This window comes from Pseudorca crassidens, chromosome 4, assembly GCF_039906515.1.
Source record: "Pseudorca crassidens isolate mPseCra1 chromosome 4, mPseCra1.hap1, whole genome shotgun sequence".
Classification (NCBI taxonomy): domain Eukaryota; kingdom Metazoa; phylum Chordata; class Mammalia; order Artiodactyla; family Delphinidae; genus Pseudorca; species Pseudorca crassidens.
In genome coordinates this window covers 35438278-35461959 of record NC_090299.1, presented here as the reverse complement: position 1 = coordinate 35461959, position 23682 = coordinate 35438278, and the positions used below count along the sequence as shown (strand labels likewise).

The 23682-nt window shown below is 36.2% G+C and overlaps 1 protein-coding gene across 1 annotated transcript in view; it reads right to left on the bottom strand.

The window, feature by feature from the left end:
• Positions 1 to 3087: 3087 nt before the first annotated feature.
• TACR3 (tachykinin receptor 3) overlaps positions 3088 to 23682 on the bottom strand; it is a 61914-nt gene continuing 41319 nt past the window's right edge. The window contains exons 4-5 of the mRNA XM_067734673.1: positions 5363 to 5559; positions 3088 to 3935 (exon numbers count right to left, since the gene is read on the bottom strand). Of these exons, the coding sequence (XP_067590774.1) occupies positions 3623 to 3935; positions 5363 to 5559 (510 nt within the window). The 3' untranslated portion in view covers positions 3088 to 3622. The remainder of the gene's footprint in view (positions 3936 to 5362; positions 5560 to 23682) is intronic.

Below are 23682 nucleotides of genomic sequence, written 5' to 3'. Positions count from 1 at the left end.
ATCTCTTTCATTTTTTTTATATTGTATTCATTCATTTTATTATTATTACTTTTCAAATTTTTGAACCTAAAATATTCTGCTTCATAAGGTCTTGGTTTAAGAGTCATGAGTATTAACTAAATGATGTCAATTTTCCCTAAAAAGTATTAAAGATACTCTCTGGAACTCAGGTATTTGCATCATGCCAGAAGGATGATACTTGGCAAGCAAAGCAACAACAACAAAAAGAATACAACAGCTGATTGGAGCAATATTTTTCCTTAGATGTCCTGCTAAATTATACTGAGTTTCCGTAATGTGTGAAGGCAGGAGTTATGTTTTTCAGGTGTATTAAAGTATTTTTTTAACATCGTTATTGGAGTATAATTGCTTTACAATGGTGTGTTAGTTTCTGCTGTATAACAAAGTGAATCGGCTATATGCATACATATATCCCCATATCTCCTCCCTCTTGCGTCTCCCTCCCACCCTCCCTATCCCACCCCTCTAGGTGGTCACAGACCACCGAGCTGATGTCCCTATGCTATGCAGCTGCTTCCCACTAGCTATCTGTTTTACATTTGGTAGTGTATATATGTCAATGCTACTCTCTCACTTCATCCCAGCTTACCCTTCCCCCTGCCTGTGTCCTCAAGTCCATTCTCGATGTCTGCGTCTTTATTCCTGTCCTAAAAGACAACCCTCAGAATGGGAGAAAATATTTACAAATGAAGCAACTGACAAAGGATTAATCTCCAAATTTTACAAGCAGCTCATGCAGCTCAATATCAAAAAAAACAAACAACCCAATCCAAAAATGGGCAGAAGACCTAAATAGACATTTCTCCAACGAAGATATACAGATTGCCAACAAACACATGTGAGAATGCTCAACATCACTAATCATTAGAGAAATGCAAATCAAAACTACAATGAGGTTATAACCTCACCAATCAGAATGGCCATCATCAAAAAATCTACAAACAATAAATGCTGGAGAGGGTGTAGAGAAAAGGGACCCCTCTTGCACTGTTGGTAGGAATGTAAATTGATACAGCCACTATGGAGAACAGTATGGAGGTTCCTTAAAAAACTAAAAATAGAACTACCATACGACCCAGTATTAATGTATTTTGGTGAGGGATGATTACATTGATTTTGGGGGCCAGACTTCACATTCCTATTCTACAGCTGAATGTGGTCCCATGTATCTAGAACGTTCATTAATGCTAGTCCCACAATCATTTATAAATTTAAGAAGGAGAAATGTTTGCTTTAAAATATTAGGCTTTTTCTTGACACTTTCACATTATATGATAAGCATTTACATATTTTGGAATGAACACTTAAAAACATACTCAACGATTAGGTAGTAAATGATAATACATTTGCTTATCTAAAGCATGCATACAAGCTTCACAGGCTTTATTGAACTGTTTGTGGCAACTCTGTAAAGGCCACTACTATTTCAGCATTCAATTTTGAATTTAATTCTTTGAAGTTCTTACATACATTAAACAGACTGTATGTGTCTGCACACTTGCATGTGTGTGTATGTATGTATGTGCATCTACTTGTTTGTTGGTGTAATCAGAAGAAATTCAGCTTAAACACATAGGATGAGGGGTGTGTAGACTTTTTTAACACCTTGTAACAATTTAAATATTTCTGACTTCAGGTCCAAAACAGGGGGTAGGATTGGAAAATTTGATGTTGTAGGAGCAATAGACCGTGATATTCTCTTGAAATAATTGCTTTTATCTTGTTCTTAAAAAAAATAGGAGGTTCTGTATTGATGGAGGCATAAAAATCCAGTAAAGTGTTATAGGTAATTATTCTAGCTGGATAGCTTTAAAAATCTGACTATTTTAAAGGAGAAGTCTGTACTATACAACCACATTCTCAGGAGGTTTCTGCTTTCTTGAGCAGGAGTGACAGTATCCCTAATTCAAGAAAAGATGGTTTATAAGCACTGAGGTCTGGAAGATAAATTCTGTGCTTAATGGTGTACCTTGTTTTGTTATGGATTTCAGAAATGGGTCAGTATATTTTTGCTTGTAGTAAAACAGATGCTTCTTTAGGACCATTAGCTCATTTCTTTCTGGAGGAATTTCTGAATTATCTAAGCAGACAAAAGGAAGCCTCTCTCTGTGGAAAGGTGTATATGATTCTCGTTCACCTGGTATTGTTTCACATTTATCCAAGTTTGGTCCAGCTTTCTACTCTAACAGTTGATTCAGCTTTCTACATCTTACTTGATTTACCTATAGGCACTAATATACATATAGGCAGTACATAAACTTTTTGTCCTAAGGCTTTGCATCTGAATATATTTTCTGATACTTTCCCCTAGTCCTTACTCTTTTTTCAGTGGGGGAAGGGGAGAGAATAAGGGCACTGTACAAGTATTAAGTTGACATCCACCTTAAACTTTTTCCTGGGGTTATGGAGGAGAAACAGGTTTCCCTTTGGAGCTAGTAGATGTTCTTGTCCGCTGTCATAACTATGAATTACTATCTTTAATTCTTGCCTAAAAATTGGTAGTCAGGGGCTTCCCTGGTGGCGCAGTGGTTAAGAGTCCGCCTGCCGATGCAGGGAACACGGGTTCGTGCCCCGGTCTGGGAAGACCCCACATGCCGCGCAGCAGCTGGGCCCGTGATCCATGGCCGCTGAACCTGCGCGTCCGGAGCCTGTGCTCCGCAATGGGAGAGGCCGCAACAGTGAGAGGCCCGCGTACCACAAAAAAAAAAAAAAAAATTGGTAGTCAGAGATTCTTCCCTTCTCCATTAGAAAACATCTTTAGTGTTTTGTAATCTACCTATCTTTTAAAAATTTTTAAAAATATTTGTGAAAAATAAAATAGGGAGGATCAGAAGGATTTGCTTTGTCATTTTAAGGCCCTAACTTTGTTTCTTAGCTTTTGGCGCTTTAATGTATGTAATGGTCAAAAAGTAAATAATTATTTTTTTTTCTTTTGAAGCCACTTTCCCAGATAAAAATGTAAAGAAAATAATATGTACAGATGCCTAATAATTTGATTAGATTTCTTTTTCAGTTACATTTCTTGGAGAAAATCTTTAAATCTCAAAAAAAGTTTATTCCACAGAATTAGTTCTCTTTTGCAAAGATTTTCATTAACTTTTACTCCTGGAGGTTAATTTTCCATCATTCTAGTGGTAAAATTAGTCATATAACTTTTTTTCTGTTTTATAGCTATAGATGAAAACATATCATTTTATATAGGTTTTGTTTTAATTCATTCACATAATTATATTTTAAAGGTTCTTTAATCTTTTGGGAAAATCATATGTCACCTTAGGGTCACAAATGTATATTGCAATTTTTCAGTGAGAAAAATGGAACATTCTACAAGTATTTTTCAGTATATTTTTCTGTTACATATAATAATTCAGTTTTCAAAGAATAAATTCAAAGGCCATTTTACTTTTGAGGGGGCAAATATCTGAATAGTGTCTTTGTTACACTTATATGCTATCTTTCTCAGTTGAAACATAGTTGCCTAAAAATTGCCCTTCTATTTACAGAGAGTATGTAGGACAGGGCTGACCGACAATCAGGAGGGTGTGGGCCTATGGTGGCACGATGATGGCCTCACCCTACTCTTTCAGCTGAGGAAATGGACTTAGGAATATTCATCCACAGAAGTATAGGGTGAGCTTATGAAGCTTGAAGTGGTGGAGGCAGATTTGGAATTCCGGCGGGAGCAGCCGTTGAAGCTTGGGTCTCTTGGAGGCACTCTCTTCTTCCGACTGGATTTGGTCTTATCCACATCATTGGGGTCAAACACCACTGTCATGGACTCCATCCTGGTAACAGTGTACAGGCTGCTTTGCCGAGTCGGGTGAAACCTGGTGGTCTTGAGCTCCAGCTCATCATAGCTAGAAACTTTGATGAAAGGACACCAGCGGAATGCTCTCTTGAAGCCAGCTCGAAATCTGAGGAGAAGCAGGCCATGGGAAGAAAAAGTCATGTTTTCAAGTGGAAATTTCCTTCAACTGGTGCAGAAAGCCCTACTTAATGCAGTTAAGCCAACTCAGTTTTTAAATTTAATTTTTTAGTCAAACTCTTAGAATTTATGCCACAGTATTGGTACTAGTCTTCTACGTTCTCCTTGTTTGAATTGAATCTTAATTTTCCACCAATGAGAAGCAAGTCATCATATAGTAAAAGCACAGTATCACTAATCGATATGCCAAAGAAAGAGTGTGTGTTTCTTCAATAATTTTATACATTTACATAAGTGAATTAAGTTTGCTGGGTAAGGCACTTAAAAATGACATATTTCAAAATAGCTTCTTACAGAAATAATTACACATTTATAAAGTCTCATTTAATATTAAAATTAATTGCTTATCTGGATGGTTTTTATCTAATCATATATGAAAGTGCAAAATCCTTGGCTTTGTAAACCATTACATGAAGTTGATTAAAAACAGATGTACTGCTTATGGGGAGGTTTGAATTGATATATGGCTTATGCACTTACTGAAAAAAAGTAAGAATTTAGTAGTTTTTAAGAAACTTGAGGAACGGTGTGGTAAAGGTCCAACTGGAAAGCGAGCTTAGGATTTAGGTCATGTAGTTACTTCCATGAAATTCAGTTTCTGCTTGTGCTAAACCATATAGGTTTATTAAGGAAATTATTGACCCTATGAAACTTAACCCTTCTCCTCCATGTGCTGACCTTACAACTAAGGTGTTTTTTATCTGGAAACCACAGTTTACCTTTTTTTTCCCAGTCTTAAATTGAACTGTGAATATTTCTACTTTTCTTTCCAACTTCACTTTAAAAAATAGCGCCCCCTCCAGCAGAGGCTGCACCCTGTCTAACTCGCTGACCTCATTATGCTGGAAGGAGGATTGTCATTCTTTTCCTTAGTGTTGCTTCTGTTGCTCTCACAACACCTTGTATTTTGAAGTCTATTTACAAGACATCCTTTTTAATAGAGTCCACTCACATATGCCGTCACCTCTCCGTCTGTGCATTTCTACGATGTGCCTTCATTCCTTCGGGGACTTGAGCACATTTTCAACTCTCCTCCTTTAGTTAATAACAGGGCATTTCTTTTTCTTTGGCAAGTATAATTCTAAAGGGTTTGGAGAGAGAATTTGGCCTATATAAAACCCACCCAGTTAGAATCCCTAAAAGCGTTGTTTTGAAGAGGTAATTGTTAAGGTGAGCTATTTCATTAAATAGGGAGGAGTCTAGAAAAATATCTAGCTCTGTGCTCCTCTCAGTGAATTTTTCAATTTTCCCTTCCTTTTGAATTTTAAATGTGCATCAGGGAGCTGCAACAGCATTATATGTTTTCACTGAAGTCAGAAGTGAAAAGGAGCTTGCATTTGGTAATCTTGTGTTTACCTCTTATTCAGACAGCAGTAGATGATGGGGTTGTACATGGTTGAGCTCATTGCCAGCCAAAAGCTAGCCAGGTAGACCTGCTGAATATATTTCCACCTATTTAGTTGTTGATAGATTGCAGTGAGGATGAAGTAAATATGATAGGGCAGCCAGCAGATGGCAAATGTCACCACGACAATAATCATCATTTTTACAACCTGGGAAGACAGAAAGAGGTCATTTTTGGCAAATATAAAAGTCATTGTATTTATTAGTTCTAATAGCCTACTGCAAATCATATTTTTCTGCCAATACAGTTAAATACATAGCATGCCTAAGAAATAGTCAATATATTAAAAAATGGCAAGATAATATAAGGATAGTTACCTAAGGTGAGTTTCAAGAAAGCGTGCTTGTGTCACCTAGTGAATGGGTGGCAATCACTCAAACAGAACCAAATATATTTTAATTGGCTTGAAGAAAATACGTGTTTATAAAACATCAAAAAGCCTGGGGGAGAAAGAAGCAAGAGCTAGGATTTGGCTGTGCTAGCCTGAGCTGTAAAATAGTGAAGACATTATATCTAGAGAACTGACTGTTGAGTCACAGTGAGGGTACATCAGGCTGTAGTGGCTGAGTGCGTTCTTCAGTGTTTATTATAGCCTGAGTATAGGTTATGACTATTTAGATTTCTTTACTCTAATACCATTCTCACTGGGAAACCGTCTGAATGTTACCTTGGTTTCTTTTCTAATCTGATATTGGTAAAGGTTTCTCTGGATAGTGAAAAAGGATATTCACATTAGTTTGAGAAAATATCACTACTTTTAAATTTGTAAGTAGGCAATTGACTTATACAACTGGTTTGTATACCAATTTCTTTGAGTTTGGTAAGCATGGGTCATTTCCTCTGTTCTAACTTTTGAACCACAATATGCTGGAAAGCTCTAGTCAAAGTAGAATGTCAATCTCTATTTCTCCTCCACTAGTCTTTACATTCCTAAAAGACATAGAGAATGTCTTAATTATATTAACGTCCCCAGCACCTAGCACAGTCTCTAGTGTATTGCTGGAGATAGATAATTAGATATAAAATGAATGAATAATGAACGACAATGTACAATTCGTAACAGGAAGTTGAATGGGAGGATGTTTTGTGTGTCTGTAAATAAGATAAAATCTGTTCCATTGTGTCTGTAAGAAAGGTAGACTGAAAGTTATTGAACACCGTGAGTAGCTTCGCTTTCTATGTGAAAGGAAATAATAATAACAATATCCTCGGATAACCTCATTTAATATTTCCATTACCAATCTGTCGAGTAAATTTGTTCATACTTCTTTTGGGAATTTGTAAAAAGTTTAGAATAATAAATAAAATAATTTTGAGGCTTAGCCACAGTCGCAGAACACCAATCAGAGAAAGTCCTGATGTAAACAGCCTATGTAACATCTTGAAACTATGAAAGTACATTATTTAAGTACTGGACTCATTATGTGATTGCAAGCTGGGATTCAGATGAAAGTTGACAAGATTAAAAATCATGAGAGACATGATTCTAGAAATAGACAAGGCATGAAATGGATCAGTGTGGAAGGCAAAGCTTTCCCAAGGGCCTAATCGCGGTTAGCATACAGGTATTTAGTATTAGCTGATGGTAATTGGCCATCAGAGCTGAAAATCCAGGTCAGTAGCTCACAGAATGTCATCACTGGCCCCACCATGCAGTGTTTTGATTTTCTCAATGTTCTGTCAATTGCATTTTTTTCTGAATAACTGTGTTCAGAATTCTGCGTTTTATCTCTCCTATTTTTTATTCATATATTTGTAGAATACAAGTAAGGAGTCTCTTTGATTATAATTTTACATTTATACAATGTTTCACACATCTAACAACTTATTAATTGGTTTTCAATTGCACTTTAGGAAGCTGAGGCAAAGACCAAAAGATTTGATGACTGTGATTCATGGAACCTAAGTTAAAATTTTTAAAACTCAGCCGCTTAAGTCTGTTTTTTCTGCTTACAATTAATAAGATTTATTGAATGTCTATTGGGTCTAAAAAACATAATAGAGAAAAATAATGAGTAGAGAACCAATTCCTTATCCTGAAGAAGATTATAATATAATGAAAAATGCAAAAATGTAAATTAAAACTGCATAAGAATGGGGATGCAAACGTGTAAATAAATTGAAAATATTTATGAGAACTTACTAGTTTATTATAAGCAGGAATGAAACTTACTAGTTTATTATAAGCAGGAATGACTCAATGCATGTTACCTGTAGACTCAGGGAAGTTTAGACTGAATGACATGGATTTGGTTGATTTTTTTTCATTCTTCAATATGTGAACATCCTATTGTTCCTTGAACATCGTACACAAGCTCCTGTCCAAGATTATTCTCCCTAGCTTCTCCCTCTCCTTCTTCCCCCAGTTATTCTCACTGGCTAGCAACCTCATCTCATTCAAACCTTTGCACAGTTGTCACTTTTTCTGTGAATCATTTTCTGACCAGCCTATTTAAAATCGCAATCTGTCCAGCACCCCAAACCCCTTAGCTTGCTCTTTACTTTCAGTTGGTTGTGTTTATTCTTTACTTTGTGTCTCCTTATGCTAGAACACAAAAAAAGCAAGAATGTTCTGCTTGTTTTCTTTACTTATGTATTTCAGGCATGTAGACTGGATTTCACACATAATTGGTGTTCAGAGTTTTGAAAAATAAGTAAATGAAACTGAATACAAAAGCTAAAAGACTTTTAGTTGGCTAAGTGATGTTCACAGTTTTACTGTGTCATGAATCACTGGTATCATTTGTCCTCCCATTTTAAAATGAACATGTGTATATAAAGCTATTTCCCTTTTCTAGGCAAACAAATTCAGGTAAAGCATATTAGTGCACAGACAGTATTACCGATATATTATTTTGAATGCGTGAAAGCATTGCATTTCGTTCTGAATAAATGTTAAGGGTAAGAAAAATATTTATGACAATGTGAACATGGTACAAGCTACTGTGTTAAATACAGAATCAGCAAATGTACATAAAAGCTTATTTAATTGCTTTTATACAGACTAACCAGTTTCCCTTTGCATGAAACTGTTTTTCAACAATAGCTGAAGAGCTGCAAAGGCTATCAGAGTCTTGTAATGTGACTTCCTACCATCAATGTGGAAGAAGTCTGGAATATGGGAAAATTAAAGTGCATGTGTAGAAACAGAGTATCAGATAACTTATAATTCACATATATATGGCCTTAAGGACCCTGTTGCAAAACGTTTAGAAACCTATTTGAAGATTTTTAGGAAAAATCTAAAAGAACCTAAAAGAAAGGATCTTTTATCGTGAAACAACAGCTATATTTTATTGATTTATTGCTCTCAAATGCATTTTAACCATTACCTTGGGTCTCTGCTCATAAAATCTTCTGGAATGATTTCATATATCAAACTTTTAGGCCCCCAGGTTTGATGTAAATGCAAAAGTAGGCTCCTGGGTGGACAAAATTGCCTTGCTTTGTGAAATGCTGAAATCAAGAAATTGTAATCATCTTCCTCATAAAAAGGCAAGGGAAAGAGCACTTTGAAGCACAAACCTTGAGCAATGATAGATGTGCAACTGCTCAGTTCCCCTGTGTCTCATGGCTGGACAATGGTACTAGCTCAGACAGGCTACATATGCTAAGCAGGAAAGTTGGTGGACTTTCTGAAACTCCTGATATGTTTTAGGCAAGATAAGAGACTGGAATAGAGATGACTCAAATCTTTCATCATGGCTTAACAAATTTTATTGTAACTTGATACAAAGATTGATCGATGTTGGGTATTTCTTGAAGCTGAAAGACATATCCAGCTTCTGAGGCGATTGGATTTACTCTCCATGGCAACATGGATAGCTGTGGCCATCCATTGTCCTTGGCACAGGGACTTACCAGTTGAGAAAGAAGGGAGGTGGGACAAGGGAGGTAGCTCTTATAGCAACATTGCCTCTTCTTAATAGTTTAGAATCCACTTTACTCGTACATAGGCAGGATAGAAATGCACGTCATAAGTTAGTGAGAATAAGCTTTGGGCACCTTTTCTTCAGGTATCAGGGAAAAAAAATCTTTGACTTTCTATCCTGTACAGGTTAGACTGGAATACCTGCAGCTGTTCTTATCTATCATATTAAATTAATGCAGGATGGATGATTTTGAGGTTTTAAGTTGTAAGAGAAAAAAGAATCAGTCTAGGAAATTAATTTGCCAGTCTAGGAAATATTGCCAACCTTAAAAATATCTAGGAATTATATTCTTCAAGGGGGAAGTTATTCTTTTTAAATGTCTGAATTGGAAATGGTCAACTGTATGTGAGAAGGAACTTCTTGTTTTGATTAAAACCTCAGAGCATGTTTTGAAGAACCATCCCATGGACTATATACCCTACCACTTCTCTGTACCTTTTATCTGCACAGATGTTCTTAAATAACGATTATATCTCCTTAGGTCAAAATTACAGGCCTGCTTATTCTAACTTCATACTAGCAAATTAAAATAATATCCTCAAGAGTAAGATATGGAAAAAAATTAATGACAAGCATCAAAATCTAAAGTACTACTTCTTGGACTATTTAGGTTGGGCTTTTGCTGCTTCAGTTTAAAAGAACATGCTTAAAAATTTCAGTCCCAAGGGAGAAAAAGAGAACTAAGTAGTAACACTTGTGAAAAAAGTTCAGGATAGTCCAGAAGACGAGTTGAATTTTGCCAGTAATTTCAGAATTAGATGTGATTATAGGTGTATTTTGTTAGTGTCATCCAAGAAATTTGATACTGTTGCCAACTCCAACTAGCATGACTATTCAATTAACATTAGCTTAGAGCAATGCCTGTAAGGAATTATGTCAAGGTGAAACAAATGAGAAAACCCTATGTGTATATACATGGAATGTGGAAAATATTTCTGTGTGAGTGTGTGTGTGTGTGTGTGTGTGAGTGTGTGTGTGTGTGTGTGTGTGCGTGCGTGTGCAGTATTGTGTTTGGATTCTACTTCTTTACACTTCATTGGTCATGCTTCATTTTTTTTTTTTTTTTTTTTTTTTGCGGTACGCGGGCCTCTCACTGTTGTGGCCTCTCCCGTTGCGGAGCACAGGCTCTGGACGCACAGGCTCAGCGGCCTGGGCTCACGGGCCCAGCCGCTCCGCGGCATGTGGGATCCTCCTGCACCGGGGCACGAACCCGCGTCCCCTGCATCGGCAGGCGGACTCTCAACCACTGCGCCACCAGGGAAGCCCCATGCTTCATTTTTAATGTAATTTCACTTTTCCGCTGGAAACTTAGAATTTTAAAGTATTGTAAGATTTCAGGTTTATGATGATCTGAAGACATAAAAAGGAATGCAGCCAGCAGCCACAAAAAGGAAGATGGGAGGACATTAGAATAAGAAGTCCATTAAGGCAAGAGGAAATAAAGTTTGATGTTATGGGATCATGGTTAAAGATAAAAACTTATGGAGGCTTGTTATGGACTCAATTATGTCCTCACCACTACATTCTTTAAAGTTTACATGCCTTTTTATTTATTAGAAGTTTTTTCTAGATTTATTGAGATATAATTGGCATGTAACATTGTGCAAGTTTAAAGTGTACAAAATAATGATTTGATACATGTATCTATTGTGAGATGATTATCCCAGGTGGGTTAGTTAACACCTTCATTACATCACATAATTACCCTTTGTGCGTGTGTGTGTTGAGAACATTTAAGATCTACTCTCTTAACATCTGTGAGGCATCCCCAGTGGCTTGTGAGCTGGCTTCCTGATGGAGTCCATGATGGGTTAGTAGGATCCAAGTCCCTTTGATACGCTCAGTTTGGAGCCCTGCCTGCCGTTCTCCCAGCTGCTCTCTGTCCCCTAGTTGTGCAGATCTCCACAGTCCTCTGGATGGAGGGAGACAGAGATGGGTATCTTTGGCAGGGCCTCACACATCCGAGGAAGCCTGGCACTCCGCCGTCACATGCTCTTATTGCCCCCCCAGGGAGAAATCACAGCTGAGAAGGCCCTCTTGGCACTGAGCTGTGTCACCTTGGGGAAGAGGTGATGTGTGTAAAGTCAGTTTGTTCCTCTTACTCTTTCCACTGCATCCAATCTCAGACTTTTTTGTGCTGGAACTTCTCTGCTGGACTCCTGGACTTCCACAAAGGCTCTCTGATCCGTGGGTGACTTTCCAAAACACTTTTTTCAAGGGACTCCTGGTTCACAGCTAAGCAGGGGCAGAGCTGGTTCATGGGCCACTCAGGGGTTCACAGCCAAACAGAGGTCTGTACGTCTATTATCTGTCTTCCTGTGGGCAAGACTCTCCCAGCTATGGTGCTGGTGACGGAACCAAAGCCAGACGGGGCTGTAGCCAAGTCCTCAGAGGTATGAAGCTGTTTCTGGATCTGTAGCTGAGACCGTGGTAGGTGAGTCAGCCGCCAGGGTGCAGGCCATTCTTCAAAGTGACTCTCCTCATTCTTGGACTGCACTGCAGTTTCACAGTCTCCTACCTGGATCTCCCAGTTTCTACAAAGGCACTCTTGCCCGTGGATAGATGCCAAATTGTTGTTGTTGAGTGGGGCTATGATGAAGGACATCTTATTTGGCCATCTTGCTGATGTCACTCCCCCAGATTAATAGATTGAAGTCCTAACCCTCAGTACCTCAGCACCTCAGCATGTGACTGTATGTGGAGACAGGGTCTTTAAAGAAGTAATTAAGTTAAAATAAGGTCATTAGTGTGGGACCTAAACCAATATGACTGGTGTTCTTAAAAGAAGAGGTGGGGCTTCCCTGGTGGCACAGTGGTTGAGAGTCCACCTGCCGATGCAGGGGACACGGGTTCGTGCCCCGGTCCGGGAAGATCCCACATGCCATGGAGCGGCTAGGCCCGTGAGCCATGGCCATTGAGCCTGCGCGTCCAGAGCCTGTGCTCCGCAACGGGAGGGGCCACAACAGTGAGAGGCCCACATACCGCAAAAAAAAAAAAAAAAAAAAAGAAGAGGTGATTAGAATACAGATACACAGAAGGAAGACCATGTGAAGATAGAGGGTTACAGCCATCTGCAACATAGCAGAGTGATCTTAGAAGAACCCAACACTTGATGACACCTTGAACTCAGACTTCTATCTTCCAGAATTGTGAGAAAATATTTCTGTTGTTTACAAGTCTATGGTATTTTGTTATGCAGCCTGAATAGATTAATACAGCGTTTGAAATGCTAAGGAGAGTATATTACATACGGCTTAATTCCAGCAAAGTAGGAGGCAAAATACTATACAAGTTCCCAGTGAAAATGGAGACTTCCAGAGAGGTTTTGATTGCCTGGAAATTGCTTTCGGGGAAGTGAAGGATAGACCAGGATCTCTATTTCCATCACTTGAGCCTCTCTTAGGTTATATATGGCCTTCCTCACAAGCACTGTTTTCCATGATAATTCCTTTGTAACAGAAATGACAAGCACAGAGAAAGCTTACTTGCTGGGCAAGGTGATAGATTCTTTGTGGTTGTAATACAAGTCAAAAATCCAATTGAATTTGTCACTTGAGCTTACACTGAAGAGTGGTTCCTTTGATTAAGGCAAAAGGCTTCTTTGTTATCAAACTTAGGTATTCACTTCTGAAGGAGCAGATCTGGCTTGTTAGTATTTAGAGGAAGATAGTTAAAATAGAAAATAGCCAGAAAAAATTTCTATGGTTTATAAAACAATAGAAGCAAATTTATCTACCAGTATTTCAGCTATTCAAATAAATAAGACCAACTTCAACAAGAATCAACAAAAAACAAATGGTCACACATTATGAATATTGGGGCCAAGTCATGTTTTTGAGGCTTCTTTTATAGTAGAATAGGGAAGAATGTCAAAATATGGTTTAAAAATGTGGTTTACTTTAAAGGTATACATCTAGCTAATAACACAAAAATGTAATAAAATTATAATACGCAGAACATATGGACAAAATATATAAATGTATCATTCATAATGAACTACAAGGTGATAGTTTGGTAATGGGACTGGAATTTGAAATTGTTTGATCAATGTCTTCTGATCTTACTTATTGAGATGGCCTGGGTTGTTACACTGTAACTGGACAACAATAGAGAGCCCACTCCTGACTTTACATTTCAAATTTCTCTCTCTTAAATTCTGGAAGGTATAGCAGTGTTTTACAATTTCTCATTCTGTGCTCTACTTAAGGACTTTCTTATCTTGTCCTTCAAAACTTCTATTTCCTTATCTTTCCCTTTACTACCTTTCTGAGCTAGTTTGTGATGACACAGTTTCTGTGCTACAGAAACAATGCTCAGCTTGCTGGAGTGACGCACTCAGCCAGGTAGTTCTAACAGTCATTTTGAGAATCACGAAAGGAAAGTCAAGCTGATAGTTACATTGTCGTTTGAGAGACGTATGGCCAGTGGATACATTTGAGGGCAGAAGTGGTGTATGAGTCAGTGGAGTTGTGTCCCTCTTTGATTTTAGTAAAAGCCTTAGTGCTTTTTATATTCATTTTAAAACTTTCAAATATATGAATTTATTTAAACTCCATGAAAAACCTTTGACCATATAGTTTCTCCATTTTATGGATGAGGGATTTAAAACCAAGGAGGGAGATGATTTCTTAAGATCCCAAAGGCAAGTTCAGAGCTAGGATTACTGGGCCTCTTCCTTCTTCATTAGCTAGGGATCATTTTGTATACATTCTGCTTCTCAAGACCCTGAAAAATAGCCTTTGCTTCTTTCCTCACGTAGCATTCTCAGGGGATGCTTAAGTGAAGGGTAGTCAAAGAATCTTATTCCACTAAGGGACAGCTCAAATGAGATTTATGTGATATGAGATATTTTTCTAAATCTGGAAGGGAAAAGAGTGAGAAAATAAGTTGGAATGGTGGAGTGGGCCCGAGAATTTGAGGTTGGAACCTGGCTGATCTAACACTACATGAATAAGGACAGATTTATCTGTACTAAAACTATGAAATAGGGACTCAATACTTCAAATATTTTATGTGCTCATATGGTACCACTTACTTCCACGTTATTTATTTATGTCAAACACAGTTAAAGACAAATGGAAAAAAAGCATAAATCTTTGACAATATCATATATTCATTATACCTGGAAACCATAAAGCAAGTCTGCTGAAAGGACTGTTTTAGTCTCAAATAAATAGGTACTGTTAGGGTTTAGGATCTTTTGACAGACAGAAGTGGGGGAGAGAGTCAAGAAGATTTCTGTCTCAGTTACCCTTCTGGGGAAGAGGGTGTAAAAGAGGAAAGAGCTGCAATCAACTGCCAGGTCATCTCATCCTTCTCGGTTCTAGAAGTTGCAAGGAGGGATCTGGTATCTTGAGAATGCGCCTGGCCAGGTGAAGGGCTAGGCTGACATCATTTGCCAGAACAGCAGATTTTATGCCTTGATATGTGTTTATATATCTTGTCCTTTTAGAAACACAGTGTTGTTAATAAATTGTGGTCTGAAAGGTTGAGCCAGCCAGTGTCTTTTGCAATTGGCTTTTATCTTAAAGGTGTGCATACTTTAATTGTTTTTTGAAACAGCATAAATCTAGAATATTTAAGATTACTCTTTTCTATATTTCTATAGAAAATAAGATCAGTCACTGAAAATTAATTTTTTTCTCTATAGTATATGACAAACTAAGAAAACATGGTTTATAAATAAATGTTGTCCTTATTTGTAGTTACCTTGAAATAAATCTACATGATTTGCACAGGTTTACCACTGGAATGCCCTAATCCAATTTCTTTCCCTGTAAAGTTTTCTCTCCATCCTTTGGGAGAGTACCTCAAGTTCACCTCTTAGAGTAGCTTCCCTCATTTCTTCATGCAGGTAGGGTTAAATACTTCCTAATTAGACTTAGCATACTATACTTATAACACAGATACATATTACAGTCGAGCACGTTTCTGTTTTCTTCTGTCTGGATATGGGGACATGCATTATTCATCTTTGTGTCTCCAAAACTTAGCATAGTTCTTGACAGTCAATGAATACCTATTGACTGAGGATATTTTAATTTTACCAACCATTTTATGAACACTTTAATTGCAAAAAATATCATTTATCTTTGTCTTACCAGTTTTTTGCCCTATCATGTACATAATAGGATTTCAAAAATATTATTTCAGTGAATAAAACAAAAACACCTTTATATATTTCAAACCAAAATTAAAATCATTATTATTGCCCTTGGCTTTTGTATTTAGCAGGATATTTGGAAAGAATAGCTATATGAACCATGTGAAGGTACAGCTTTAAGAAAGAAGTTCAATTATGTTTGCTTACTTGATCTATTATATCCTTAAATTACAATTGTTCTACAATAATGCCACTTTTCTAAAGAAACCAAGGCCCTAGGCTCTCAAGATACAGTGCTAAATTAAAAAAGAAAAAAAAAGTTGTCTATTTTCACAGAATTTACATCCTATTAAAGATGTAGTCATTATATAATAAATACACAAATACATATGAAATTACAAATTATGATGAATTCTATGGAGAAAAAGAATTATATCTAGGTTTATGGAATGCAATTGAAGTTATATTTGAGGAAGTAATATTTAAGCTGGAACCTAGAGGATGTACAGAGAGAAGAATGAAGGGCACATCATTCTATGTCCTGATAATAGTGTGAGTGAAGACTGAGAATTGGGAGAAACTTTGATGTGCTAGAGCAGCTGAGAGCAAGTGTCACTGGAACATAGTAAATGAAGAGTGAAGTTTCATAGAATTAGATTGGCAGAGTAAGTGGTAGCAAGATTCTGCAGGATCTCATAGGTTATTTGGGGGGTTTGCAATTGCTTTGATCTATTTTCTTAACTATATCAGGGAACCACTGAAAAACTGGGCAGATTGCATGAGTTGATTTAGAATTTAAAAACATCATCTTGTACAGCATGGTGACTATTGTTAATAATACTGTACTGTATATTTAAAAGTTGCTAGGAGAGTAGATCTTAAAAGTCCCATAATAAGAAAAAATTATAACTATGTGTGCTGATGGATGTTAACCAGACTTACTGTGATAATCATATAGCAATATATACAAATATTAAATCATTATGTTGTATACCTAAAACTAATATAATGTTATATTTAAAATTATATCTCAATAAAAAATCTTGGATGCTGAATGGAGAATAAAGTTGAAGAGAACAAGTGTAGATCTGGGGAAATGAGTTGGAGAGGTGGTGGTAGTGGACCTAATGACTGTTGTAATGATAGTATCTTGGAGAATTATTTCAATGGAAGTGGAGAGAAGTACAGAAATGGGAGATATTTTTCGGGAGGGACTCATTAGGATTTAGTGATGAATTAGATGATAGTGAGAGGGAAAGGGAAGTTTAAAAATGACTCTTTTCAGAATTTAATATCTGGGTGAATGGAAGTGCCAACTACTAATATTTGGATGACTGTAGAAGAGTCTGCTTTTATGACAGACATGGAGACTTAAAGATCAGTTTTGTATATTATAATCTAAAAATACCTCAGAAATAGCCAAAACAAGGACATCAAGTATGCAGCTGATTATTGCATAAACTTAGAGCTCATAGAGGAAGTATTGTTTTGGAATATATATTTCAGAGTCAGAGATCTATAGATGATATTTAATGTCATGGAAATGAATGAATATAAAAATGAATATAGAAAGATAGGAATGAATATATTCTGTACTATTGGTTCTGTTTCACTGAAGAACCCTGACTAATACTGCTATGATATCAATTATACTGCACAGCTCCCTATTGCATACTCCATATTTTTGGCCTTCCTAGAAGTAGTCCAATTTCTGAGCACGTTCATTTTTATATAAAAATATATTTGCTCTAGGGGAGAATACATTTTTTCCTGATCATCTAATCTATTCCTCATCAGTTTAGCTAATGGCATTATGGCATTGCTTCATACATTGTTAATTCATTGATTCTGCAAATATTTATTGAGCGTTTTGTATATATATGCATATATATGGTACTGGCTCAAACAATTATCGAGGCCAAGAACTTCCACAATTTGCCATCTGCAAGATGGAGACCCAGGAAGGCTGGTGGAGAAAATTTATGTCACAACTTAAGCAGTCAGGCAGAGAGCAAATTCAACCTTCTGCTTTTTTTGTTGTATTTAGGCTCTGAACAGATGTGATGACATCCACCTACATTGGGGAGGACCATCTGCTTTACTTATTCCACCAATTCAAATGCTAATCTCTTCTGGAAATATCCTCACAGACACGCCCAGACATAATATTTAACCAGCTATCTGGGTATCTGATGGCCCAGTCAAGTTGACACATAAAATTAATCATTACCATAGCATAGGCTTCATTATGCCATTGAATTGAATTTTAGTATGTTACTAATAGAGAAAGATAGATGCATGTCTGGATTGTTCATTGCATATTCATTGCATTCTATTTCAATGGTGGCTAAAGAAACTACTTTCATATACAAACTTATTTGTATGATGTGTGATATTATGTCAGTGTAGATTTATTTATACCCTAAGGTAAATATAAGTCAAAACACATATTCTAGAAGCTTGTGCTTTCTCCCCTTAATTTCAGTAATGGTAAAAAGAAAGCATTTGCTTTTTATTGAAAGGAATAACTCAGAAAAGATAACAATATGTAGGTACATTTAGTTTTATAAGACTGTTTAAGAAAGAGGATAATAAATAGATAGATAAGTAAGTTAATAAATAATAAATAAAATCTCAAAGAGTAAAAGTAAGGGACAAACAGTTGCCTCCTAAGACAGAAGGGAAACTAAAATTTGTTGAGGCCCTGTTATGTGCAAGGTACTGTGCTTGCATTGTATGCATTATATGCTCATTTTAATTAATGCTATTGGTATGTATTGGAGGTGCCCAGCTAACTGTGTTTTAATTAAAGTGAAAGGTCTAGTAGGTAAGAATTTATTTTCTAACAGGAAGTGTTGTCAAGAAGTAGAAGAGGCTGATTCTGGACGTAAAGGTAAATAGAATATCTCTCTGTACATTAAATTCTATTCAAGTGAATGACTCCATATTGCTAAGCTAGACCTCTCCTCTAACCTTCTGTTATTTTTTTCCCTTGTGATCCTTAGGTGTTTTGCATATCTGTTTGTGTTTTGATATATTTCTTCACTTTTCAATGGTGACATCTTCTTTTTCAACAATTGGAGTTTTAAATTTAAAAACGATACATTTAGTCTCATGATTTTCATGCCATAATTAAGAGATCTTACCTTTTGTGTTTTAGTCCATGAAGTACAGATTATTCTAAGTGCTCTGCTTCTCTGTCTTGTTTCTAGCAGCTGGGTTCCCTAAGGTTTGTTCTTACTTCCTTTTGCCAAGTCTAGGCCCTGTCTGTCTTTGCCTGTAAAGATAAACTGAGTATTCTTTTCAGGACTGCAATCTGACATGACAGAGAGAGCACAGTCTTCTCTCCTATTAGTCAGCTGTGTCCTTGGAAGATGGAGAAAGACAGTCTAGTCTGCCCCGTGTGGCCGTAGTGGGCGTATTAGCACTTTCACAGTCTCCGGAATAATGAGGTTGATGCATAAAACCCTGTGCTTTTCTCTCCTTGATTGTACCACCTTCTGGCTTCACACACCCTGCTGAGCTCTGCCTGCTTTCCTATCACAGTTACTGCTTCTCTCAGAAGACTTAGCATGTGGCAGATGAGAAGGTAGAACTCAGGCCACCATCTTCCCCAGATAGGTAACCTGTCTGAATATCTCAAAGACATCTCAAAATTTATGTATTAAAAAATTTCCCTCCATTCTCCACTCCCCCTCTCCACCCCCCCTTCCAAGGCTGTTCTTTCTGTGAACTTCCCTATCTCTGTAAGTGGCACCACCACCCATCTAGACATTTAGAAGTCATGCTTATTTCTTTGCATCCCCTCATTTTCACTGCCCCATTCAATACCTAGGCAAATCCTGTTGGCCAAGTCACCAAAATATGTCTAAATCTTTTTGTATTGTCATCTCTATTACTATAATCTCTGAGAAAGCATCATTATCTTTCTCCTGGACTAATGCAATAACCACCTAATTGGACTTTGCTATCAAAGCTATTGTTATATTTTAATAGCTAATAATAAAATAATAATTGTCTTAATTAGCTCAGGCTGCTATAACAAAATGCCATCGACTGAGTGGCTTCAATAACACACATGCATTTTCTCACAGTTCTGGAGACTGGAAGTTTGAGTTCAGGGTACTGGCATGATTGATTTCTGGTGAAGTTCTGCTTCCTGGTGTGTAGGTGGCCACCATATGTATTTAAGGAGAGAGGGAGAGTGAGTGACCTCTCTGGTGTGTCCTCTTACAAGAACACTAATCCTATTGGATCAGGACCCCATCCTGATGACCACATTTAACTGTAATTATCACTGTATAGACCCTATCTTCAAATACAGTCATATTAGAGGTTAGAGCTTCAACATATGAATTTAGCAGAGACACAATTCAGTCTTTAGTAATACTAAATGTAAGACATTATAATATCAAGTTCTTATTTGTCAATGTGTTTAGGTCTATTATTTTCTAGAGTTTCCCTTTGAGTTGGTAATTACCTATTGATATTTTCTAGAAAGTAACATTTTTCTTTTGATATTAGTTTTAATATTTCTATTAATATACCATAATTCATTGTTTGGCCTGGGAAGAATAATTCCCAAATTGGAAGAGGCACACAACTTATTTACGGAGTTGTTGAGAGAAATTCTTTCTCTGATATTTTAAAGTATAAGTTTTAAACTTGTTTCTATTTAGTATTGAGGCAAAGAATTTAAATGGCTTATCAAGTAGCTGATCAGTGGTGTACATTTAAGCACATAACTTTATGGAATAGTTAGAAGCGAACTTTGAAGTTCATTACACAGTAGTGTACAGCAGTGTCAAGAGCACTGGACTCAAAGACTTTGATTTAAATCTAGGCCCTGACTGTAAATAGCTATGTAACATGGGGTAAATTAAATCTTTCTGAACATCAGTAGCCTTATTAGTAGAGATAAGAACACTCATCATACAAGGGATTGTGAGGATTAAATGGAAATGAGAATGCCAGGCTCATAAAATACTTAGGGCACACTGAGATATTCATTTTTACTTCATTCCCAAGATCTGACTAACTTATAAGCATATTTTAAATTATTGGTACTGAGGCCTAAGTTGGTTATGAATGTGCTTTTATAAAGGCAATGGAGGGCTCCGGTGGTGGGCTTGGGGACAGTGGGTAAAATGAAAATTGGGTACTGGAGAGCCAAGGTGTTCTATCAAATTTTGTGGGAGAAGGTATGCAAACAATAGGAGTTTTAAAAACAACTTTTTTAAAATCATAATTCCTGCTAATCTGAGTTTGTGTGTTTGTGTGATTGTGAACAGAAATAGAGATAGAGATAGAGAGATATGGCATCACTCCATGTTTTCCATTACAGCTTAAAACATAACAAGCCCAATCATTTTATAGTCACAATGGCTTTGTCACGTCTTCAACACAGCATATTTCTATAAGATAACAACATAACAGATGTTGCTTGAAAATCTTTCCTATAGGAAAAAATGAATAAGATCATTACCAGAGGAAGAAAAAGAATAAATGTTTTGTTCTTAATTTATATTTTAGTTTTATAACTGGAGAATTAAGAACTTGAAATGTATTTAATAAAATATTAATTGAACAATAAAAAGACCATAAATATTTTTACAAAGTTAAAAACTACCTAGACTCTAATGCCCATTTAACTGTTAACTATAATATTTAGAGCATAAAATTAATCCAAGGCATATAATCTCAGTATCTTTTTTTATTGGTATTTAAGATCTCAATTTGTTTGCAAAGTTCATCTGAGAAAAATAAAAATAACCTGTCTATATATTTACTCCTTTAGATGCATGAATAATTTCTGGGAAAGAGAAATATCCTTTACTCTAACAATTCCAGAAATATATTTTAAAACATCAAATTTAAGTCCTCCTCATGATATGTCAGGAAAATTGGTGGTGTTCCAGAAAATTAAGTTTTATGGGTTCAGTTAGACCAGTAATGTCAGAAATTAGTGACTTGTGCTAGAGGAAACTCCTAGAGAGGTTATTGGGAGACTACTGAATTTTAAGTGAAACGTTAGTATAAATTTGTGGGTCACTACAACACATGAAAGACACAACCAAAGAAAAAGTACAGGATATATTATAAAGATCTTTGTAATATCAGAAACATCAACATATTGTATAGTTTGTATATACTGTATAGAGTATATAGAGTGTATATTGTTTATAATATATACAGAGTAACTTGAGTGTGTATATGTATATCTATATCTATCTATCTATCTATCTATCTATCTATCTATCTATCTATCTGTCTGTCTTTTTCCCTAAGAACAACTATAAGCTCTGGAAAAAGTATAAATTACAATAACAACTACAAAACTGTTTTATGGCACTGGAGAGTGGTCAAAATTATGCTGAAACTGGATACTACATAACCTGGGTGAGATTCATACATATATAAACTTCTCTGAATTCCATGACTTCCCCTGCAATGCACAAGACAAGGCTACTAGCATCTTAGGAGGTGAAAAACAGCTGAAAGGCTGTAAGAGGGGAGAGATTTTAGCAGCTACTCCTCATATAAGAGAGACAGAGTTTAAAGTTTGAGTCTCTTCAAACTAGAGTCTCAGTAGACAACTTGGGTTTTCCCACAAGGTCTAGGCCTTAAGATTAAATACTATGCCTAGGATTAAGAAATTAACCTTAAAACCAAGGGCAAAACTAAAATAGATTCATCCTAACGAAGTACCAAACCTCTGCAAATTTGAATGATCTACCAGCAACTTAACTGCCTGCTCAGAGAAAGCACAGCATTTTTCAGATGAATGGCACCCTGAGTCTTAACATCATATCTCACAGTACCCAGTATACAACTCCAAATTGTCGTACATGCAAAGAAATACAAAAATGTGACCCATAATCAAGAAAAAATGAGTCAGTAGGTTTTGCAATTAATAGGTAAGGTTTTTATATAACTATGAAAACTATGTTAAAGTATTTACAGAAACAGATGGCTTAAAAGATGGAGAATTTCAGGAGGTATATGAAAATTGTAAAACTGTAAAATATTCAGATGGAAATCTTAGAACAATATCTGAAGTAATTTAATAAAGTATTAGATGTTTCATTTCAATTCTGACTATGTAAATATTTGATAAGTACTTGATAAGGCTTGATTCATTTTGTCAGTATCTCTTATCACTTTCCAAGATTATACTCCTAGAATAAGACATTTCTTTTGTTTCTATTACTACTAGAAGAGAAAAATACTTTTTTAGGACCATTAAACTAGCAAAATCATTGAAGTGCTGAGTTCACATTAATTGCTTCTGTTTCTGGCTAGAGTCTATTTTTGCTAGCAACTCACAAGACATGAGAATTGATGTACAATGCCTTATCAAAAATGAAAACCAGATTTGGAGAGCCAAAATGAGTCATGATCTTTTAATATTAATATTTTATTTGAGTCATAAATATTAGAAGACTGTGAGTCATTTGAGTCATGGTTTAAGACAAATAAGCAAACAAAGAAATAGAAAACTTTCATTCATTTTGAAATATTCTGCCTTTCATAATAAGTATAAGCTTTCATGTGTAATAATAATTATTTTTAAAGTAATGATTCACTTGAGCCCTTCAGCTTTGCAAAGTTTGTTGGAAGAGATAGTTAAGCAAATGGATGTTTCTTATGTAAAGTTGTAAGTTGCATGCTAGAATTTGCTGTGTGATGTAATGGGAGCACATGGACAAACACTGAATGCAGATTGGGGGTGGAAGTTTCAAAGAGGCTTTCTAGAGGAAGAAGTGCCTGTGATACAGCTTTGAAGACAAATAGGAAATATCCAGGTGAGAGGAGCAGAAAAGGAGTGGGAGAGTTGGGGGAAGAGTGTCCTAGTCACATAAATAAAATATGCAAAGCTCATACCTCACTCTAGTACTACAAATAGTTTAACTGACTGGGGATGTAGTGCATAATATAAGATATGCTGATGAAGAAAGTAAGAGAGATGGATTGAAGTGAGATTAGGGAGGGCCAGAGAAACCATTAAAGGATTTTAAGGAGAGTATTAATAAATTTAGATTTTAGAGAGATTACTTTGAAAGCAGTGTAGAATCGATTTTACTTGAATTAGATTTAATGGAGGCAGGAGGATCATTAGTTGATGAGTATATTAATCTAGGTAAGAAATTATGTAGTCTAAACAAAAGTAGAGCAGGAGCTTAGGAAAGAAAAATATATATTTATATTTGAGTGCTTTTAGAGTTAATTTGAAGGA